This window comes from Megalops cyprinoides, chromosome 10 (genome assembly GCF_013368585.1).
Source record: "Megalops cyprinoides isolate fMegCyp1 chromosome 10, fMegCyp1.pri, whole genome shotgun sequence".
In the NCBI taxonomy this organism is placed as follows: domain Eukaryota; kingdom Metazoa; phylum Chordata; class Actinopteri; order Elopiformes; family Megalopidae; genus Megalops; species Megalops cyprinoides.
In genome coordinates, this window is record NC_050592.1 from 28,818,768 (window position 1) to 28,835,839 (window position 17,072).

The 17,072-nt window shown below is 40.4% G+C and overlaps 2 protein-coding genes across 2 annotated transcripts; both read left to right on the forward strand.

Moving 5' to 3' along the window:
• Window positions 1-659: 659 nt before the first annotated feature.
• eny2 (ENY2 transcription and export complex 2 subunit) lies at window positions 660-3,067 on the forward strand. The gene is made up of 5 exons (XM_036539753.1): window positions 660-786; window positions 1,674-1,757; window positions 2,005-2,075; window positions 2,204-2,278; window positions 2,925-3,067. Exons 2-5 carry the CDS (start codon window positions 1,690-1,692, stop codon window positions 2,999-3,001), a joined length of 291 nt encoding a protein of 96 aa, XP_036395646.1. The 5' UTR covers window positions 660-786; window positions 1,674-1,689; the 3' UTR covers window positions 3,002-3,067.
• A 2,251-nt stretch (window positions 3,068-5,318) lies between these two features.
• ebag9 (estrogen receptor binding site associated antigen 9) lies at window positions 5,319-13,163 on the forward strand. The gene is made up of 7 exons (XM_036539651.1): window positions 5,319-5,594; window positions 6,515-6,611; window positions 7,237-7,315; window positions 7,871-8,029; window positions 8,322-8,429; window positions 9,418-9,509; window positions 12,669-13,163. The coding sequence occupies exons 2-7, from the start codon at window positions 6,529-6,531 to the stop codon at window positions 12,784-12,786; spliced, it is 639 nt and encodes a 212-aa protein (XP_036395544.1). The 5' UTR covers window positions 5,319-5,594; window positions 6,515-6,528; the 3' UTR covers window positions 12,787-13,163.
• Window positions 13,164-17,072: the final 3,909 nt, after the last annotated feature.

Consider the following 17,072-nt stretch of genomic DNA (forward strand, 5'->3'; position numbering starts at 1 on the left):
TAGGTCACTCTAGCTCCCTGGGATCGCCCCTGTACATGCCTGTCAGGTAGAGGGGCGCCGCTTGAACTGAGCGTGGTAATGGGATATTAGGAACTCATTAAGTTGTTCGGATCCCTTAGATGTGTTTTGCTAGCTATCTATTTAACGTCAGCGAATGTCGCTCCACTGGTGATAGTTTGGTTGCACCACCGTGCTTTCTCTGGTAGTGATGTTCTTACTACGTTCATTCACAAATCGATCTGCTTTCATTTCCGTATTATATTTTCAGCGATGCAAAATTTGTAGCCTGCTACATACACATTACATTGTTGGCATTTGTATTTATGTAAATGCCAACAATAAACAGTGATATGATAATATGTTAGCAGGTGAGTGTCTAAACAAACGTTCCGTGTTACTTAAGAGCAAGTAATTTAACTTATTCCACAATTACATTTAACTATCTAATTTAATATTGTTCCACAGCAATTGTCGTTAGTCAAGACATTAACCATTAGCCTATATTTAATGTCACCGCTGCAGATATTGTGAGCTCAGACATTTTACATTATAATGGGCTGTGTCACCAGTTGATCTTCACTGCTTGGTGTACTAGATATACCATTGTTTCTCCACAGCTAGCGAAGTAGGTAGGAACTGTTTTCTGTCTCGACGACAGGTTTAAGAACGGGGCATTTATATTGTGGGAACGGCATGTTTTGCAGTTGTTTCCAAGGGAGCGAACAAGAAGCAACCTCAAAAACTAGTATCTGAACAACATTATGAAAATTTGTCCAACCATAATAAGTAAGTGTGATTCTGCTCATATATTTTGTTAGAAATTACTTTTGATTACACAACATTTACAAGTTACCGCCAGAACGTGACTGACAGTCGGCTAGCTAACGTTAGTCCCTATTAAAATCATTGACTACAGGCCAGTCAGCTAGCTGCGCAGAGGCTAGACACCAAGGATTGTTCTGTTGCTAACTGGCTATAATCCAATCGGCCATTCGGGTAAAATAGATAATGTTCTTACTGACTAGGTGCCGCATCTGATCAAGAAACTACGTACAAAGTCATCATGTTTCTTACTAGTTAGTTAGTTACTCTAGATCTGTAGCTAGGTAGTAAGCTAACAAGCTACCTATACAGCCATTTTATTCCCCGGAGTACTGCCTTATCGTTAAAAGTCATAGCCAACATCAACCTGCTGAATCGCCTGTAGTCTTGCTAGCTAGACGACTGATCATTAGCAGATCAGTCGCCTAGGCAGATAGCCCAATTAAACTCTGGTCTGTGCAGTTAGTCTGGCTAATTTGGCTGGCTTTCTAGGCCAGTACCTGGGGGTAAGATGTGCTAGCTAGTTTGCTAGCTAATCATAGTGTGGATCTCGCTGTCAGTGTAGGAACTTTGGTGTCGGACCATTTGGTTCACAGCATAAGTATGCAGCTACAACCGTCCAGTTAACATACTGAGCTAGTTGGATAACTTCAACTAGCAGTAGCCGTGTCGTTTTTAAACGCAGATGTAGCTAGCTTAGTAGCTAGCTTGATAGCTAGCTTACCATTAGCTGTGTGGTTATGTAAATGGCCTTGGTTATTTGTCTAATGTCAGCAATCTGACTAACGTGCGCTGTTTTCTGTTTTGAATGCTTAGCTGTATATGCTGAAATGAATCGTTTTCCATTATAGATCCAGAGAGAAGAACATGAGTAAAGATTCGCAAATGAGGGCTGCGATAAACCAGAAGCTGATTGAAATGGGCGAACGGGAGCGGTAAGACAAGACTTCTCTATGTATATGACGACGCAAGTCAGTGTATTGCACAAAGCAGAAGCACAGTCGCATAGCCCTAATACATTTCCGATGATGTATGTCCAATATACAATTGCCAATCTCACGGTTTGTGCCTAGCGTTTTAACCAAATAGAAGTCAGCGTTGAATATATTGTAATAAAGGAATGACAAGGTCAGAAGTACTCACTTCCACTCCAATATGTGTATGTTCTTCTGGACCTGCCAGATTGAAGGAGTTGCTCAGAGCCAAACTTATAGAATGTGGGTGGAAAGACCAATTGAAAGCACATTGTAAAGGTAAGTGGATTATGTTAATGCATGGGTAAAAATGAACACACACAACATACACACAACCAGTACTTTTGGCAATGAGGTGGTGGCTGCTAACATTTGATTTGGCTTCAAAATGTCTTGTGCCTTTGCAGATGTAATCAAGGAAAAGGGCTTGGAGCATGTGACTGTGGAAGACCTGGTGGCAGAAATCACACCAAAAGGAAGAGGTATTCAGGACTGGAATATTACTTGGGCGTTCAGAAATGAGAGCAAAATGTATTGTGTTCGTTTTCAGTTTGATCTTTGTAAAGAGAATCATTCCAATTGGTGTGTGTTCATCCAGAATCGTGTTCAGTCAGAGCTGTATATTTTAGTTGTATTAATTATTTTTATCTGATTAATTACTCTTACTGGACATGAAGTACCACCCTCTCAACAACATGGCCCTCTGGTTTGAACATAACATAATGTATACAGGCATTATTGGGGACTGTAAAACTATTGAAAATTAGATCCCTTTAAGGGAGTGGACTGTTTTTTTTAAGTGAACCTGATGTAGACATAGCAGTATGGTGTAATAATGAAAGACTGATTCTGCGATTAGCATCCTTGTCCTGACAGAAATTTAAGTGGCACCCATGGTTGGCATATTGAATTGCACCAGAAACAACATTTTAGTCAGTTATGGCAAAAGTGTGATTATCCTCAGTGTTTTTTCCCTGAAATATTTTTGATCAGCAATAAATAGTTTTTTAGGACTCATTTCTTAGTTGTGTTTCAATGACAAAAAGAATTAGGTACTTATGTAATGGTGCCATTTATTTTGTTTTGTGGTAATATCATCTTTTTTCCTCTCTTTCTTTCCTGTTTTAGCCCTTGTACCTGACAGTGTGAAGAAAGAACTTCTACAGAGAATTAGAGCTTTTCTTGCTCAGCATTCCACCCTATGAGAGGAAACGTTGCTCCTTTCTCTATTTTCTGATCCAACTAGGAATCAAGTACATTTTATTTTGCCTCAGCTGAAATTACTGTGTCATTTTATCATGATTTAAACCATTTTTGATATTGCTTTTTTTGCAAAAAAAAAATATAGTAAGTAGTTGTGAATTGTTTTAATGCATTTTTAACAATAAAGATTTGGTTAAAATTGTTGTCTACACTGCTGCATCGAAAGGTTAATCTTTCAGATCTTACAAGTCAAAATTTTTAATTGTATTTGTGCTAGTGCCAAGTATTTGCTAGTTCATACTTTTTGTAGATTCAGTTTTCTACAGAAGTGGTTTTGCATATTTTTAAATTCGCTTCAAACATATTTTGGGGAGAATTTCATGTCAAGTGAGAATGAAAAAAGCCACAGACAGAATTTTCATATTTTAGATTCTAGTAGTAGGTTCATTCAGTTTCATCCAAATGCCACATGCTTGGATGGCTATCTATGCTGTATGTGCTACATGAATTTTTTTGTATCCAATCTCAGTCTGTAGTCAGGCTTCAGAAATCTGAAGCTTTATATTGAGTCTTGCTGGCATTGCATGTGGGTGATTTACAGTTTATTTCTGAAAGTGGTTTTGCACTGAACTAATGTCATCAGTGTCAACTAAGACTTTTTGTTTTTTTCAATTTAATGTACTGTCCTCATACCCAGTGATGTAGTGTTTTATCTATATAGTTATAAATATATATCTAAAAGTCATTGAGACATATATTCAGTAAATATTTTGTTACAGATACAACAAGCATGGTTAATTATTTTCATGGTAAATACCAAATGATTTGATCTTCCCTTGCATATTGACTTCATGCAGCAAATATATGTCCAAAATAATGTAATAAGATAATTTTTTGTTATTATGTGGTCAATTTCACAAGCAAAAATAGTTGAAAGACAACTGGTGGAGCACAGAGGTGTACCACCCTGGGAGGTATAGAGCAGGACTACAGAATTCACATTATTGAATAAAAACAAGCATGGTAATTATGTGTGTTCAGTTAGAGATCATTTACACTATTGTAACCATCAAAGATCACTAGCCGTTTTGGTCATAATTTGAACAAAATGAGGGGTCGCTCTTCACGTTGTATTAAAGAAAGCACAAAGTGGGTTAGAATTTCTGTTCCAGAGCAGTCTGCTCTACATCTCTGGTTGTGCCAGTTGCATTTTGGAAGTTATATAGTCAAGGTTTTCTAATTGCATCCTCAGGGCCTTGTTTAAAATGAGAGAGCTGCATGATGTTGGATGACTCACACAGGACTGTCATTTGTTACAGAACAGGAGGTACCATGCAGTGCTAGCCTTCCTTATAATGAGTAAGGGCAAACTTGCATAATTGTTATTTTACCAATTTCTTGAATTTATTGAACTTCAGAAGAATTTAGCTCTGACTTCCTGTTGTATTTTGAGAAGCAGATGTCATGTGAATTATGTAGGATTTCTAACAATGAACGGTTCACTGTGACTCACAACCAGGTGGATATATTGATCAGTGGAACTGTATTTCAGGTTTTTGGTAGGTGTTGACTGAGTTTATATCAAGTGAGTGGATTCAGTTCATTACACCATATGGCTTTACATTCAATTGTCTATAACTGCACAAATATTGTTTAAATGCATACATATCTTCACACTAGATATCTGTAGTTCCATCCTTCTTTATTGACAATGTATCCTCCTTGCACGTGTGACTATTCTGTTTTATGGCACATGACCACTTGATACTTGCTTTCACTTTTCATGGAGAGGGAGGGCATAGAATTGCGCCCTCTTTGACCACAATGGAGAACGCTTTTTCTTCCGCCAGAGGGCCCTACAACTGTTGGCTCCAGCCGTCGAGGACTTGAGGATGAGTTTTCATTGCAGGTATACTGTACATCCCGTGCTCTCGGCACATGATCCTGAGCTTAGGGTAGCGATATTGTCCTGCAGTGTAATTATGCGTTATATTAGCAAGGCAACCCAAAATCCTGCTTCAGGCACATGTCTCAGGCACTGTATAACTTCATGTACACAATGCACCGGGAATTTAAATTTTGAATGATTGTATTCTCCCAAGGAAGAGGGGAAACGAGAACACTTTATCCAAAAAAGTCTTAAATTCAAACTTCACCTGGGCCTTCCAAAATTACCTTAAATTTGATTTAAAATGCCTGAGCTGGTAGTACTGACACGATACCTCACTTGTTGTAAAGGATCAGGCATTACTTTGGACCGCTACAGGAGGGCCCTACTTCATTCTGACAATATTCTACTTCCTTGTCAGGGTAAAGATGGCAGCCACAGTCCCGTGCAAAGGGTGATGTTCTCTGAATTGAAAATGGACATGGAAGCAAGGTAGCAGAATTACAAAGCACACTGGCTCAGACTGCCGGTGCAATAGACATGAAATTGACCGAACGCGGTTTGATTATTACGAAGGAGAAAGAGTGCAGAATCGTTCGACCTGCCTGCTGAGTAGCTGGAGTGTGGAAATTGTCGCATCTGCTCAGCTAGCTAGTGCTAGCAAAATAGATGCACGCAAAGATTGCGATTCTGTATTGATTTGTCCGGTGAGTACCATCGTCAGAGATTGATGATATTTGATAAGACACTGAATTGCAAAATGTTTCGGATTTTCCCCTTCAATGACAAGCTGCCAGTTTCTTAAATAGCTTGCTACCCTGCTGCATTTGGGAGTTCAGGGGAGTAGCAAAGTGAGATAGCAATACTGCTATCGAATAACAAAATGCTTTTCTTGCTGACTGAAATAGTAATTGCGCATCTTCCTTGTTTCGGCCTCCAACGTTTCTTGAACTTTGCTAGCTGTGTGGCTAGGATTGTCATTTTCTTTCTGTTTTTCCACAGGCTGGTGCTAAACACCTAGCGAGCTAACTGGCAAACGTACCACCTTGTTATCACGCGAACTAGCCAGCTAGCCAACCAGGCAATTTTAACCATTATTTGTGGCTAGCTGTTTTCCTCATGCATTTAGCTAGCTAGGATGTAAGGTACCAGACAAATCTCGTGTTTGGACTTTACATGTAGCTAGATTCATTGCTAACAGACTATGCGGCCCGCAGCTGCTAATTAGCTGGTTACATGAAGTAATGTTACATTGAGGCTGGCTTCGTAGAGAGTTAATGAAGACACAGCTGTTTGAACAATTAGGTATCACATCTGTAGCACACCACGGCTGATATCATAGTAGTAGTACTCCACTTTGACAGTATCACATTGCAGTATGTTAATCAATGATTTTGGTGTAGGGAATCTTGTAAACCCGAACTTCAATAATCCAGCAATGGCTAATTTTTTTTAAAAAGTGCAATTTGAATTAGTGCTCAAATCTATGCCATTACCATTTGACAGCATTCAGCCTCTTAATCCTTACGGAAATGTATTATTGGGGAGCCCTGAAACTTTTTGATTAGAACCATACAGGACATGTGTTTGATTAACATCTGTGTTTACCCTTGCATTTTTTGCACAGGTATATGTTCCACCATGGCAATTTCACAGTTCCGCCTTTTTAAGATTTGCACTTGCCTAGCAACTCTGCTCTCCTTCTTTAAAAGATTGATATGCAGGTAAGACATGGGTGGTTTTCCTTGCTGGCAAGCTAAAACACGTCAGGAGTAAATATCGAAGTATTCATATTCATGCCTTGGAAAAGACAGAAGTCAGCGTAAATCAATCCTCAGAAAGCCTCAAACACAAACAAATGTGTAGGGACACATTAAGAACTTGAATTTGACATCAATATTGTGGTTGTGTCTTGTGTGGAGAAAAAAATGACAGCGTTGTAAATGTCACCTGGGTAGGGGGAAAAGGTGGCTGCATCAATGAACCATAACTGAAAAATATTTCAAATGTGAATTTGATATTTTGGCCTGTGTTTGAATCTTAACATTACAAATCTTTGTGCCAACGTTCAAGAAAATCGGAGATTCATGTCAAAGTTAGTTAGATTAAACACAGATTGACCCTTAAGATAAGTCTTGCCCTGATAAATTAGAAGGTGGTCTTATACATAATGGACAAATTTTTTATACGAGACAGAACTGTCCCATACTTGTTGAGCGGAACGTTTGGTAATTATATATGTGTACAATTGTTTTACTTCTGTCTAATTGAAATATTGTGTTGTGTCAGACTGTGCCATATTTAACCTTATTTGTATAAGACAATGACTCCACCAACATTACTCCATAGGTCAGGAAGGTTGCGAAAGCTAAGCGGTGACCAGATAACATTGCCAACTACAGTGGACTTCTCCTCAGTACCCAAACAGGTCAGTGTTGCTGTCTGATACACCACTCTCTGCCATGATAATCACTGGCCAAATATCTGCTGCAAGATGGCATGTGGTTTAAAGTGAGTAGCAGTGAAATTATGCAGTTTTTGAGCCTTTTTGGTGGGCAGAGACTGTTCAGTCATTAGGTAAATGAGCATCTTATTCACTTGTAATGGTCACCTGTTATTGATGATGTTGTGGTAATGGTGAATGCAGAGCACGGGCAGGTGTTTGAAAGCAGGCTGTTGCTGTGCAGTGTATCACTGCCAGATCACTTAGTTTTCTGAGGACCTCTCACTTTGATAATCCAGGAAAGGATGCACGTCCTGTAAAACGTCCGGCAAACTCAAGATATGTGTATAAATAAGATATGTCTTTCATTCAGATATAATGCACATCTATCATTCATAAGAAAGAATATATGTCAGTATCCACTGAGTGGGTTATGCAGTATGAGAGTTCTTGGGTCAGTTAGGGTATTGTATGGTTTTCTGTTGTTATACCAAAAACTCAGCAATGCTCATTTTTTCCTCATTGTTCAAACCTGCACAGCCTGAGATTGAGGAATGGAGCTCCTGGGACGAGGAAGCCCCCACCAGCATCAAAATCGAGGGGGGCAACGGCAACCTTCCGCCCCCCCAGAACGATGCTGAGGAGGATGAGCCAGATTACTTCAAGGACATGGCCCCTACCATCAGGAAAACGCAGAAAGTATGCCACATCTTACTACATAAAATGGTGGTGATGATTCACTAAATCCAGCTGGGACATGTGGTGGTGTACTTTGCTTTCAGAGCGATTTGCATAGCAAGCACAGAGAAGATGCCTTCCCTTCCTGTGAAGGCCCGTGGGAATTGAATTCTACCCTCGCACCTGTATCCTGTGTATACGATTTCGGTCAAAGCGTATCTGGACATAAAGATATGTGAATGGTGATTAAAATTGTTCTGTGGCCAGAAGAAAATAAAAAGATTTATCTGATTTTGATCGTCTCTATCCACAGATCGTCCTGAAGAAGAGGGAGCCGCTGAATTTTTCCTGCCCAGATGGAAGCACGGGTTTCTCGAGCAGGCTGGCAGCCACACAGGACGTGTCTTTCATCCAGCCATCGGTGAGTGTGGCCCACACTCCTCCCTGACACTGCTCACATACTCCCACACCATGCTGGGACGCTACCACACAGAGCCCTCTGTGTCCCGCTTGCAACTGTGGAGTCACATGGCAAAAGTGCGTTTAGACGTTTATCTCGTTTGCTGTTATTATCATTATTTTATTAGTAAAATCGCTCATCTGGAATGAATGCTATGATGGGGCTCCCAGGTGGTTCAGTTGGTAAAGGAGCTCACTTTGATTGCAAGGCTGAGCCCATAGCCCGTCTGAATCGGGGGTGTGCCCTCAGCCGCCCACAGCTAGGAGTCCGCATCGGTGGGTTATAATTGGGTTCCTTCCACTGGAACAGGGTGGGATTCCATTGGCCAGGGTTCCTGGTCTTACTGCTCATCAAGAGCCTCTAGTGTGTGTCAGGTGCTTGTAAGTTGACAAGTTGTAGTATTTGCTGTCCTGCACAGTACTGTTGGGTTTGTAATGTGAAAATAAGCTGTTGATATATTTGAGGACTGCATTCACCTCACTCCTGTGTGAGTTTACAGCCTCCCCCAGTGAGGTGATAATACTTGGCTGTGTAAAAGCTGAGATGAAAAGGGGCAGGAGGTCATGTAGATGCTTTTTATGAGAAATTATTACATAAATAAAGGATACAGTACAATATAAGGGATAAAGATAAATAACAGATGTAGTGCAGTATGACAAATAAACACGTACAATAAATGTAGGACAATATAAGAGATAAACTTAAGTAATAGGCACAGCACAATGTAACAGGTAAATCACATTACAGGTGAATAATGGGTAATTTTAATGACAAAGGCAGTATAAATTCAGAACTTTATTGGCAGTTAACAGTTTGAACATTCACTCACACCACATGTATGAGAAGAGACCCGGGGGGGGGGGGGGGGTTGGGGGGGGGGGGGGGGGGGGGGTGCTGAGTGAAACCTGACATTAACCCCGTCCCCTGCGCTCATCATTGTGTCCCACAGGCTGAGCTAGGGGACATGGACAACTGGCAGGAGGATGCCAACGCCTGGGAGGATGAATCAGACGCAGCATGGGAGGCGGAGGAGGTGCTGAGGTACCACCCCCCTCTGTTTTGCCTTTCATTCTCCTCTACTCTTTCACGCGTTTAATGTGGGGCGACACGCAAAGAGAATGTCAGTGGAGTATTGCTGGGAGAAAACTGTAATCAACCGTCATTCGATTGTGGTGTTCTGTCACTTATTTATAAGCCACTTCCAGCAGTCAAAGTGCAGTCATTTTGAAATAACACAGTCATTGTGCATCACTGAAAACTGAATACAGAAAATCACTGTAAGTTTTCGAAATCCAAGGTTACAGAACAAAATAGGGTTTTTGATACTGGTGAATTTGAAATAAATGATGTCTTACTGTAAAAATAGTGTTTTTCCTAGCTACTTTGCTGAGTAAATGCATAGGCAATCCCTTTGATCCACACCTGAAGGAAGAAGTAAGAAACCTGAGCTACCAAATGCTGTGTAGTGTGATTAGCCTGGTCTTTTGTTTTCATGCATCTAGGTGAGACAGAGAGATAATTCCAGGTCTATTTAATTTCTGCAAAATAAGAGGAATGTGGTTTGCACTGCGAGTTTCATAAGAGTCACAGGTTTGTTTTAAGCATGTTTTAAACATGAAATATGATCATCTACTTTGTACAACAGTCTCCTGGCAATGCAGCACTTACTCAAATGTCTGCAGTGAATTGTTGCTTTCCTAATAGAAATTCTGTGAAAAAGTGAGTATTGCTGCCAGTGTTTCAGGATGTATAGTGCTGCGTTTAATGTTCGCTGGGTTCATTGTAATACATTGTACTTTAGTTATTATGTCTGGCAATATCACTGTCAACTTAACTTGAATAGGACTATCACATCCTAGGGTCAGATGGCTGAAGTGATAAAAAAACCCTTTCAATATTCAGAGTGTACAAGTTACTTTGCATCCTGGAGTCAGCGGTGGCTATATTATGACATGAGTACATTTGAATTGGAACAGAGATTCTTACTCATTTGTATCCAATATGGCCACTCACCATATGCGTACATTCACCTTATACCTTTAATGAGCACAGTAATGGAAGTAGTCCTATTTCTGCAACAGCATTATTACAGATATGCTTTACATCAGCTTACATTCCAGTTCTGTGAATTGAAGAGTTGGATCGCCCCAGCTAACAGGAGTGGCTGTTATCAGACTGACTGTGCAAACAATTTCTTATATCTTGACTCGCATATGGAAAACATCTGAGTCAAGGAGTTTCCATTTCCCTGTATCTCCCTACACAGATGAGAGAAAAAGTGTCATTGTTTTTCGATTATTTGCCAGTAGGTGGCAGTATATCACTATTTTTTATCTTAACCATGGGTACTCAGTGTTCCGACTATTTTCAGCTTTGTTTGAGCTGTGTATGTTGTAAAGGGTTGTGCATTGCCCATCGAGTAGCAATATTAATTATGTCCTCATAGTGTCTACATGCCACCTTTATAAGCTTGACTTGAGAATGTGAAGGTTGTTTTATGAAGCATTCACAGTGTGTGTGGCATGCTTGACAAACTTTCTTGCTGAATGACAGTGTTTTGTTGAATGCTAAATAATGCATTTTGGAGTACTTTGAGAGGCATTCATGTCTGATGTGTGTCAGTTGAATGTAGATCAGTTAAGCAGGTGTTAATTTGTCAGATGGGCTATTTTGGACCTTGCAGTTTATGTCCTACAAGCAGAGGTGGAGACTCCAGATCTCAAAAGTAGAAGTACTTGCATGCATTTCTTCCACCCACGCACTGAACCAGCTGATTTCACTAATTAGCTCCCCTTCTGGCTGAAGAGTTATTTGAAAATCCAAGTGATTGGAACAAATACTGGGAGCACTTCTACCTTCTGCGCCGGAATCTTCCACCTCTGCCTACAAGGGGGAACAGCTCAAAGCTAAAGTGCGTGCTTGAGCACTGTAATATCAGCTAGACATAGATTTAATATGCACAATATGCTAAAATGTATTTGCCAGTGTTATGGGAATGCATTGTGTAGCATTCATGAAGGTGGTGCTGCAGTGTGCTACATCAAGTATATCATGCAAGTGTATGAATTTGGTATGTAGATATTATGTCATAGTAATTGAATGGGATATGATTTATTTCTGAAGGTATACATTATATAAGACTTATACTGAGCAAGGATTCGCTCCTTCATCTAGTCAGGGTTAACAAGCACAAATACTTGACTTTCTGCATCCACATGGATTCACTTCAGTGCTGTTTAATCATGTATATAATGACATGTCTCTGCATTACTTGTCTCCTCTCTCAGCAGTTACGCAGTGTCTTATTTCAGAGCCAGAGAAAAGTTTGCAATAGGACACATTTGCTAGTTTAGTCACACTCTACACAATCTGTGTATAGTGAAGTGAGGTAGCGAGGTACACAGTACTGATTGAGTGAAAGAGCTGCTCTGGCAGACTGCAGTCACTCGGGCAATAATGATTTACAGTAAGCGCAAGATGCCGACTAAGTGAACTTCCCAGCACAGAGCAGTGAGATTGAAACTGAACGTGTGGCAGTGATTTAAGAGGGCCAGGAGTGCAGGGGGTGCCTTCATGGGCGCTTACCAAGTGCATATGCTATTTTACAAAGTTCATTTTACAAGGGGAGATTCGATGTGATCATTGTTCTGGATGTGTAATCGCAGTGGTCCCAAGTTGCACTTCGTTTTGAGGCTTTGTTGAAAATGAACAGAGGAGATGGTTCAGTGCTTTGATAGGATTTCCACACAGAAGTCGCTGTAAATCTCATTTTACTCTGCATTTTACAGCTGTATTTTACAGATGTTATGTGCAGATTTCTGCTCCATTTTCTTGTTGGAAGTTCATGAAATTTGAAAACAGTAATGGTATGAGTAAAACAAAAAAAATCAAATACAGTTTCTTGCTAAGATGTTAAATCCTGTCATGGCTTTGAATGAAATAAGCTTTCTGCAATTTATTTTCGTCACAGTCCTCCGCTGCACACATTTCATGCTGATATTGGGTGCAACAAACGCATCAAAAGCCTTATATAGATATGCGCCGACTCAATTCAAAATTCAAGCCCTTATAGACATTCAGCATTTGCTCTAACCCCAGTCCTTTGCAAACAGTCTGCCTCTTTCAGTTGATCTGAGTCACTCTGGAAAACCCAGAGCATTTGACAGCTCCTTAAAACTGTTTTCTTTCTGTTTGGAACAGGCAGCAGAAGCTGGCAGAAAGGGAGAAACGGGCCATGGAGCAGCAGCGGAAGAAAATGGAGAAAGAGGCTCAGAGACTGATGAAAAAAGAGCAGAAGATCGCGGTTAAGCTTTCATAACACTGACGGAGCACTGGACACACTGTAAGCCAGCAGAAGGCAGCATCGTGTTCCATTTAGTCATCATTATAACACTTTTCCTCCCCCCCCCCCGAAAGGTACCTGTTCATTACTGTTTCCTTCGAATATTACAAGTCCACCAGCAGTCATTCAAAATCTCATTCGGGTGTCTGTAGACTTAGACCTGTTTTTAAAAAGTGAGAAACTCATTAACGGGGACACCATCCAATTTTTCTTTTCCTCTGCATCCGTTTTCAGGAAATATTGTAAATATAATTACCGTCGGGACACCTCAATAACTGGATCACTTTGTTTCATTGAAGCTGACGGACACAACGGGGGGTGACTATCAGTTGTTTTTGCTATTAGAATTAGCTTAGTTCTGTTTCTTTTTTTGTTTTCTGTTTTTTTTTTTTTGGGGGGGGGGGGTGGAGTTTGTAAGATTTTTTTTTTTTGAATTTGTTGTCACGTGCATTTTTCTGTAGACGTTTGCCACTCTACGCAGTCCAAATCACTGAAATCCATCAAGTCGCAAATAGGCATCATTGACGTAAATGAAAATGACTGTGTTCCGAGTGTGACTGGAGACAGCGATGTGGGTGTTTAGTGCAACCCTTCCAAAAGTGTCCTTAAAGGACTGGCCAGTTTACTGGAGGATTCCAGAACAAATTTGCCAAATCCTAGTGTAAACTGTCTCGGCCTGCTGGATGCTTTTGGAAAGGCATGCCTGTAATATCTGTTAGGGGGGGCGATGTTCTTTTCTTGCTCTTACTTGTGCTCTGAATACTTATAATAGTAGTTGCTCTTTTACCCTAAATGATCATTTTCTCCCACTCATGCTCCATAAATCTCATTAAAGTCTTTAACACTGAGTCTCAGCATTAAGTATTGCACATAGGCCCCATCGTGTATGCACGAATGCGCCCCGGGAGTACAGACCGACGGCTAAATGGATCTCCTGCTGCTTGAAGAATGCACGCTTGGTGGCTCGACAGCGCGCTGGTCCAACCTGGGAGACAAGGAAAACCACAGCGCGTTCAAATCCAGCAGTCAGCAAAATGCAGGATGCAACGAAGGCACTCCTCAGAAACGGTACACACTGACCAACCACAGGACCGCAACTTAACCGTGATGCCTTTTATTTGGCTTTGAATTCATTGGTTTACATTCAGAGAGACAGAGAGAGAAAGACGGTCAGTTCATTCTGAGAAGAATACGGTTACGAGACCAGAGTGTCAAGAAGCGCTGGCGAGTTGTCATGGAAACGTTGGGTAATTACAGCTTGAGCAGAATGATAGCAGGGAGTGCTGTCGTTTTAAGCTTTGTTTTTAATTGCAAAAGCAGTCTGACCAAGTGATTAGTCCTTCATCACCAATTTTAAAGCACATTTCTTAATTGCCCCCCCCCCCCAGAAAAAAACTAGAAAAAGTTCTAGTTTTTAAATCGGGATATATCGGCAGTTCTGGAAGAACCTCTTTTTTTTCTCCTCAACTGTGGTAATGTGTTTCTTCAGTAGTCTGAGTTTAGAAGCAAATCAACTGTATGACCAAGAGAGCAAGTTTTATCGTATGGAACTGAATGCAGCTTTAACATCTATTTAGAACAGATGGGTTACATTGATCATGGAGGTACACCCACTTGTTTGTTGAACATGTCCGTGTAAGAATTTTCAGACATTGATTTATACATCTGAATATTGATAACAATGTCCTGTGCATGCAATACATATACGGGAACTTAAAGCCAGGGGTATGCTAGTTACAGAAAATTTTGTTCATTTCTCATGCCTTTGTTTTGTTATTTACATCGATTTTTGCTTTGCAATACAGAATGGCCAATTTCTTTTCCATATTTAATTAGGTGGTGAAAGTTGCATGATTAATTGTGTGATTGTCAGGAGTGTTTCATTTATTTTTGCACATTCCTCCCTTATCTGTATGACTAAGGCAATAAATGTCAAGAGTCCCATTCTGTTGTGTGTGAGTGTGTGGCAGGTTATCCATTGGCATGACCAGTGGACAAATCAGAACCTCAGTTCCCTTCAGAGGGACTTTTGTCGTATGTAAGCGAAAGGGATAATGAGTGTGTGTCTTGGACATTGCAAAATTTATCATTAAACTCAATCTCACTGCTCACGAGCTTTTGTTGTCATTTCAAAATTGCTTACAAGTTTGAAATAGTCATTAACATTTTTGGGGAGGTTTCCTTAAACATTTAACCTGGACGTTTTAAGTTATTCCAATAGCATGAGTTTTGTCTCGCATGTGTGTTGCCACTTCCAAAAAAATCTGTTTCTCCCAAAACCCAAATAGGACCAGAAGAAAACAAAATAAGTGCTTGTTGACCATGGCCCTGTTGTAAGGTCAAAGTCTTTGAAAATGTGGCATTTAACACACACACACATAGTTGATTTTTTTTTTTTTTTTTTTTTTCCTTATTATTGACTTTTCCTATTCCTTATTAATATTTTTCCTTATTATTGACTCAAAGGCAGGCTGATTTCCCAGTGGTGTTCAACCTTGCACCTATGGGTCATCGGTTTGAATCCCATTCGGGCCACTGCCCCACCTTACTTTGGATGGTCCGGATGTAAACAAAAAGTCACAGCGTAAAATCGTGTGTTTGCCAAGGTATGGCCGTCTGCAGAATAAACAGACAGCATAATGAAATGAGGTGCTTTGAGAGTGGCCTTTTTAAATCCACGATCAGACTGGTTGCTATGATAATCGGCACATTTCAATCCTGAGAGCGTGATGTCATAATCGCCGTCTGTCTCCCGGAACATCCTGCTTAAAATTGCACAAAGGCTGACCCAGTTAAATGGGAAATGCCAAAAAAACAGACGGGGGAGGTGGGGAGGGAGGGGATTTTGTTACGCTGTGTTAATGCCATTTATTTGCCATTTCATGTTTTAACTGCACGTGCATGGCATGCTTGGCGTGCATTGGATGAGTCGCACCTTTAGGTTTTTCAAAGCAAAAATGTTTTTCATGTCGGAATCACTGTGTTGTGTGTGTGTGTGTGTGTGTCCAGAGCTTACGCTTTGAGCTTTGCCATTTTGTTAGTGAGCATTGCATTGCTGCATGATCGAATTACTGCTGAAACTAATCCCACACAGTGATTTGCCCATGTGTTGGCAGTGTTCATTTGAAAGAGACATGCAATAGTCAGAGAAAGTGAATGGGTGAAACTGTAGTGTGTCATTTTTTTTTTTTTTTGTTATCTGCATTGGCGGAAAGGATTACAGCTTATCGTCTGGACAGGGGTGTTACATTCGAATGCCTGCAGGGTAGATGGGCAGAGAGATGAGGTGCAAAACTGAAAATACTTGACACAAGTGTGTTAGGGTGTATGGGATGTGTAAACAGGGTTAACAGGTTTGGTGATGGATGCATGAGGCATTAGATCCAAAAACTCCCTTGCAATCCTGATTCAAAACCCTATTAAGTAACATGAGATAGAGTGGATGAAAGCAGTGTGGGTTATGTCACGACAGCTTGCTGCTAAGAAGATTAAATTTAATGATATTTTTTATCACCAGAGCACTCAATTGGGCTGCTGTTGCCCTGACATTCACATCTATTGTGCACAGTATTTTGCCACATGATGTTGAGTGCTTCAGTGCACATCCATTGTTGTGTTCAGATATAAGAATACTCTAACGACTTTATTCTTATACCTTAATGATATTGTGACATGGCTCCATCTGAAGTTGAATTTTCCTCTGGACCAAGACCTCATCAAAAATACAATGTTCCAGGCAACAAGAAGAAGAAGCGTCAAGTTTGTATTATTTTTCTATTTGTAGTTGTATAGGTGTAGGCCATCAACAGAAAACAGAGATTGATGGAAGATTTCTGCTCTTGCAAAAACACAGAAATGAACACAATCTACCAGAAAACTTTTGTGATAACGCTAGTGTGAAAACACTATTGTTTTGGTACAGAATGTGGCTACAACTGCTCTGTAGTATCTAGTATCATCCCAGCTTGATACCAGTCGACGGTTCAATACTGTGATGCAAAGCCTACATCAGATGAGGTGTTAGGAGTATACTTTTCCAGTCATCCTTATATGGGGGACTTAAAATACTTATTTCTTAGACATGCAGTAACCCCTAACCCAGTTTGGTTTTTACTGATGCAACAGAGGTAAAATAAATTGCTAAAGATTGCAACAGCAGTGTTACACTTGGAATACAGCCTACTCCCATAAACCAATGCATTCACTCTCAGTGGTGCTACCAGGCGTTGGCTTTGGTGGAAAGCTCAAGGCTGTCTTGGTGT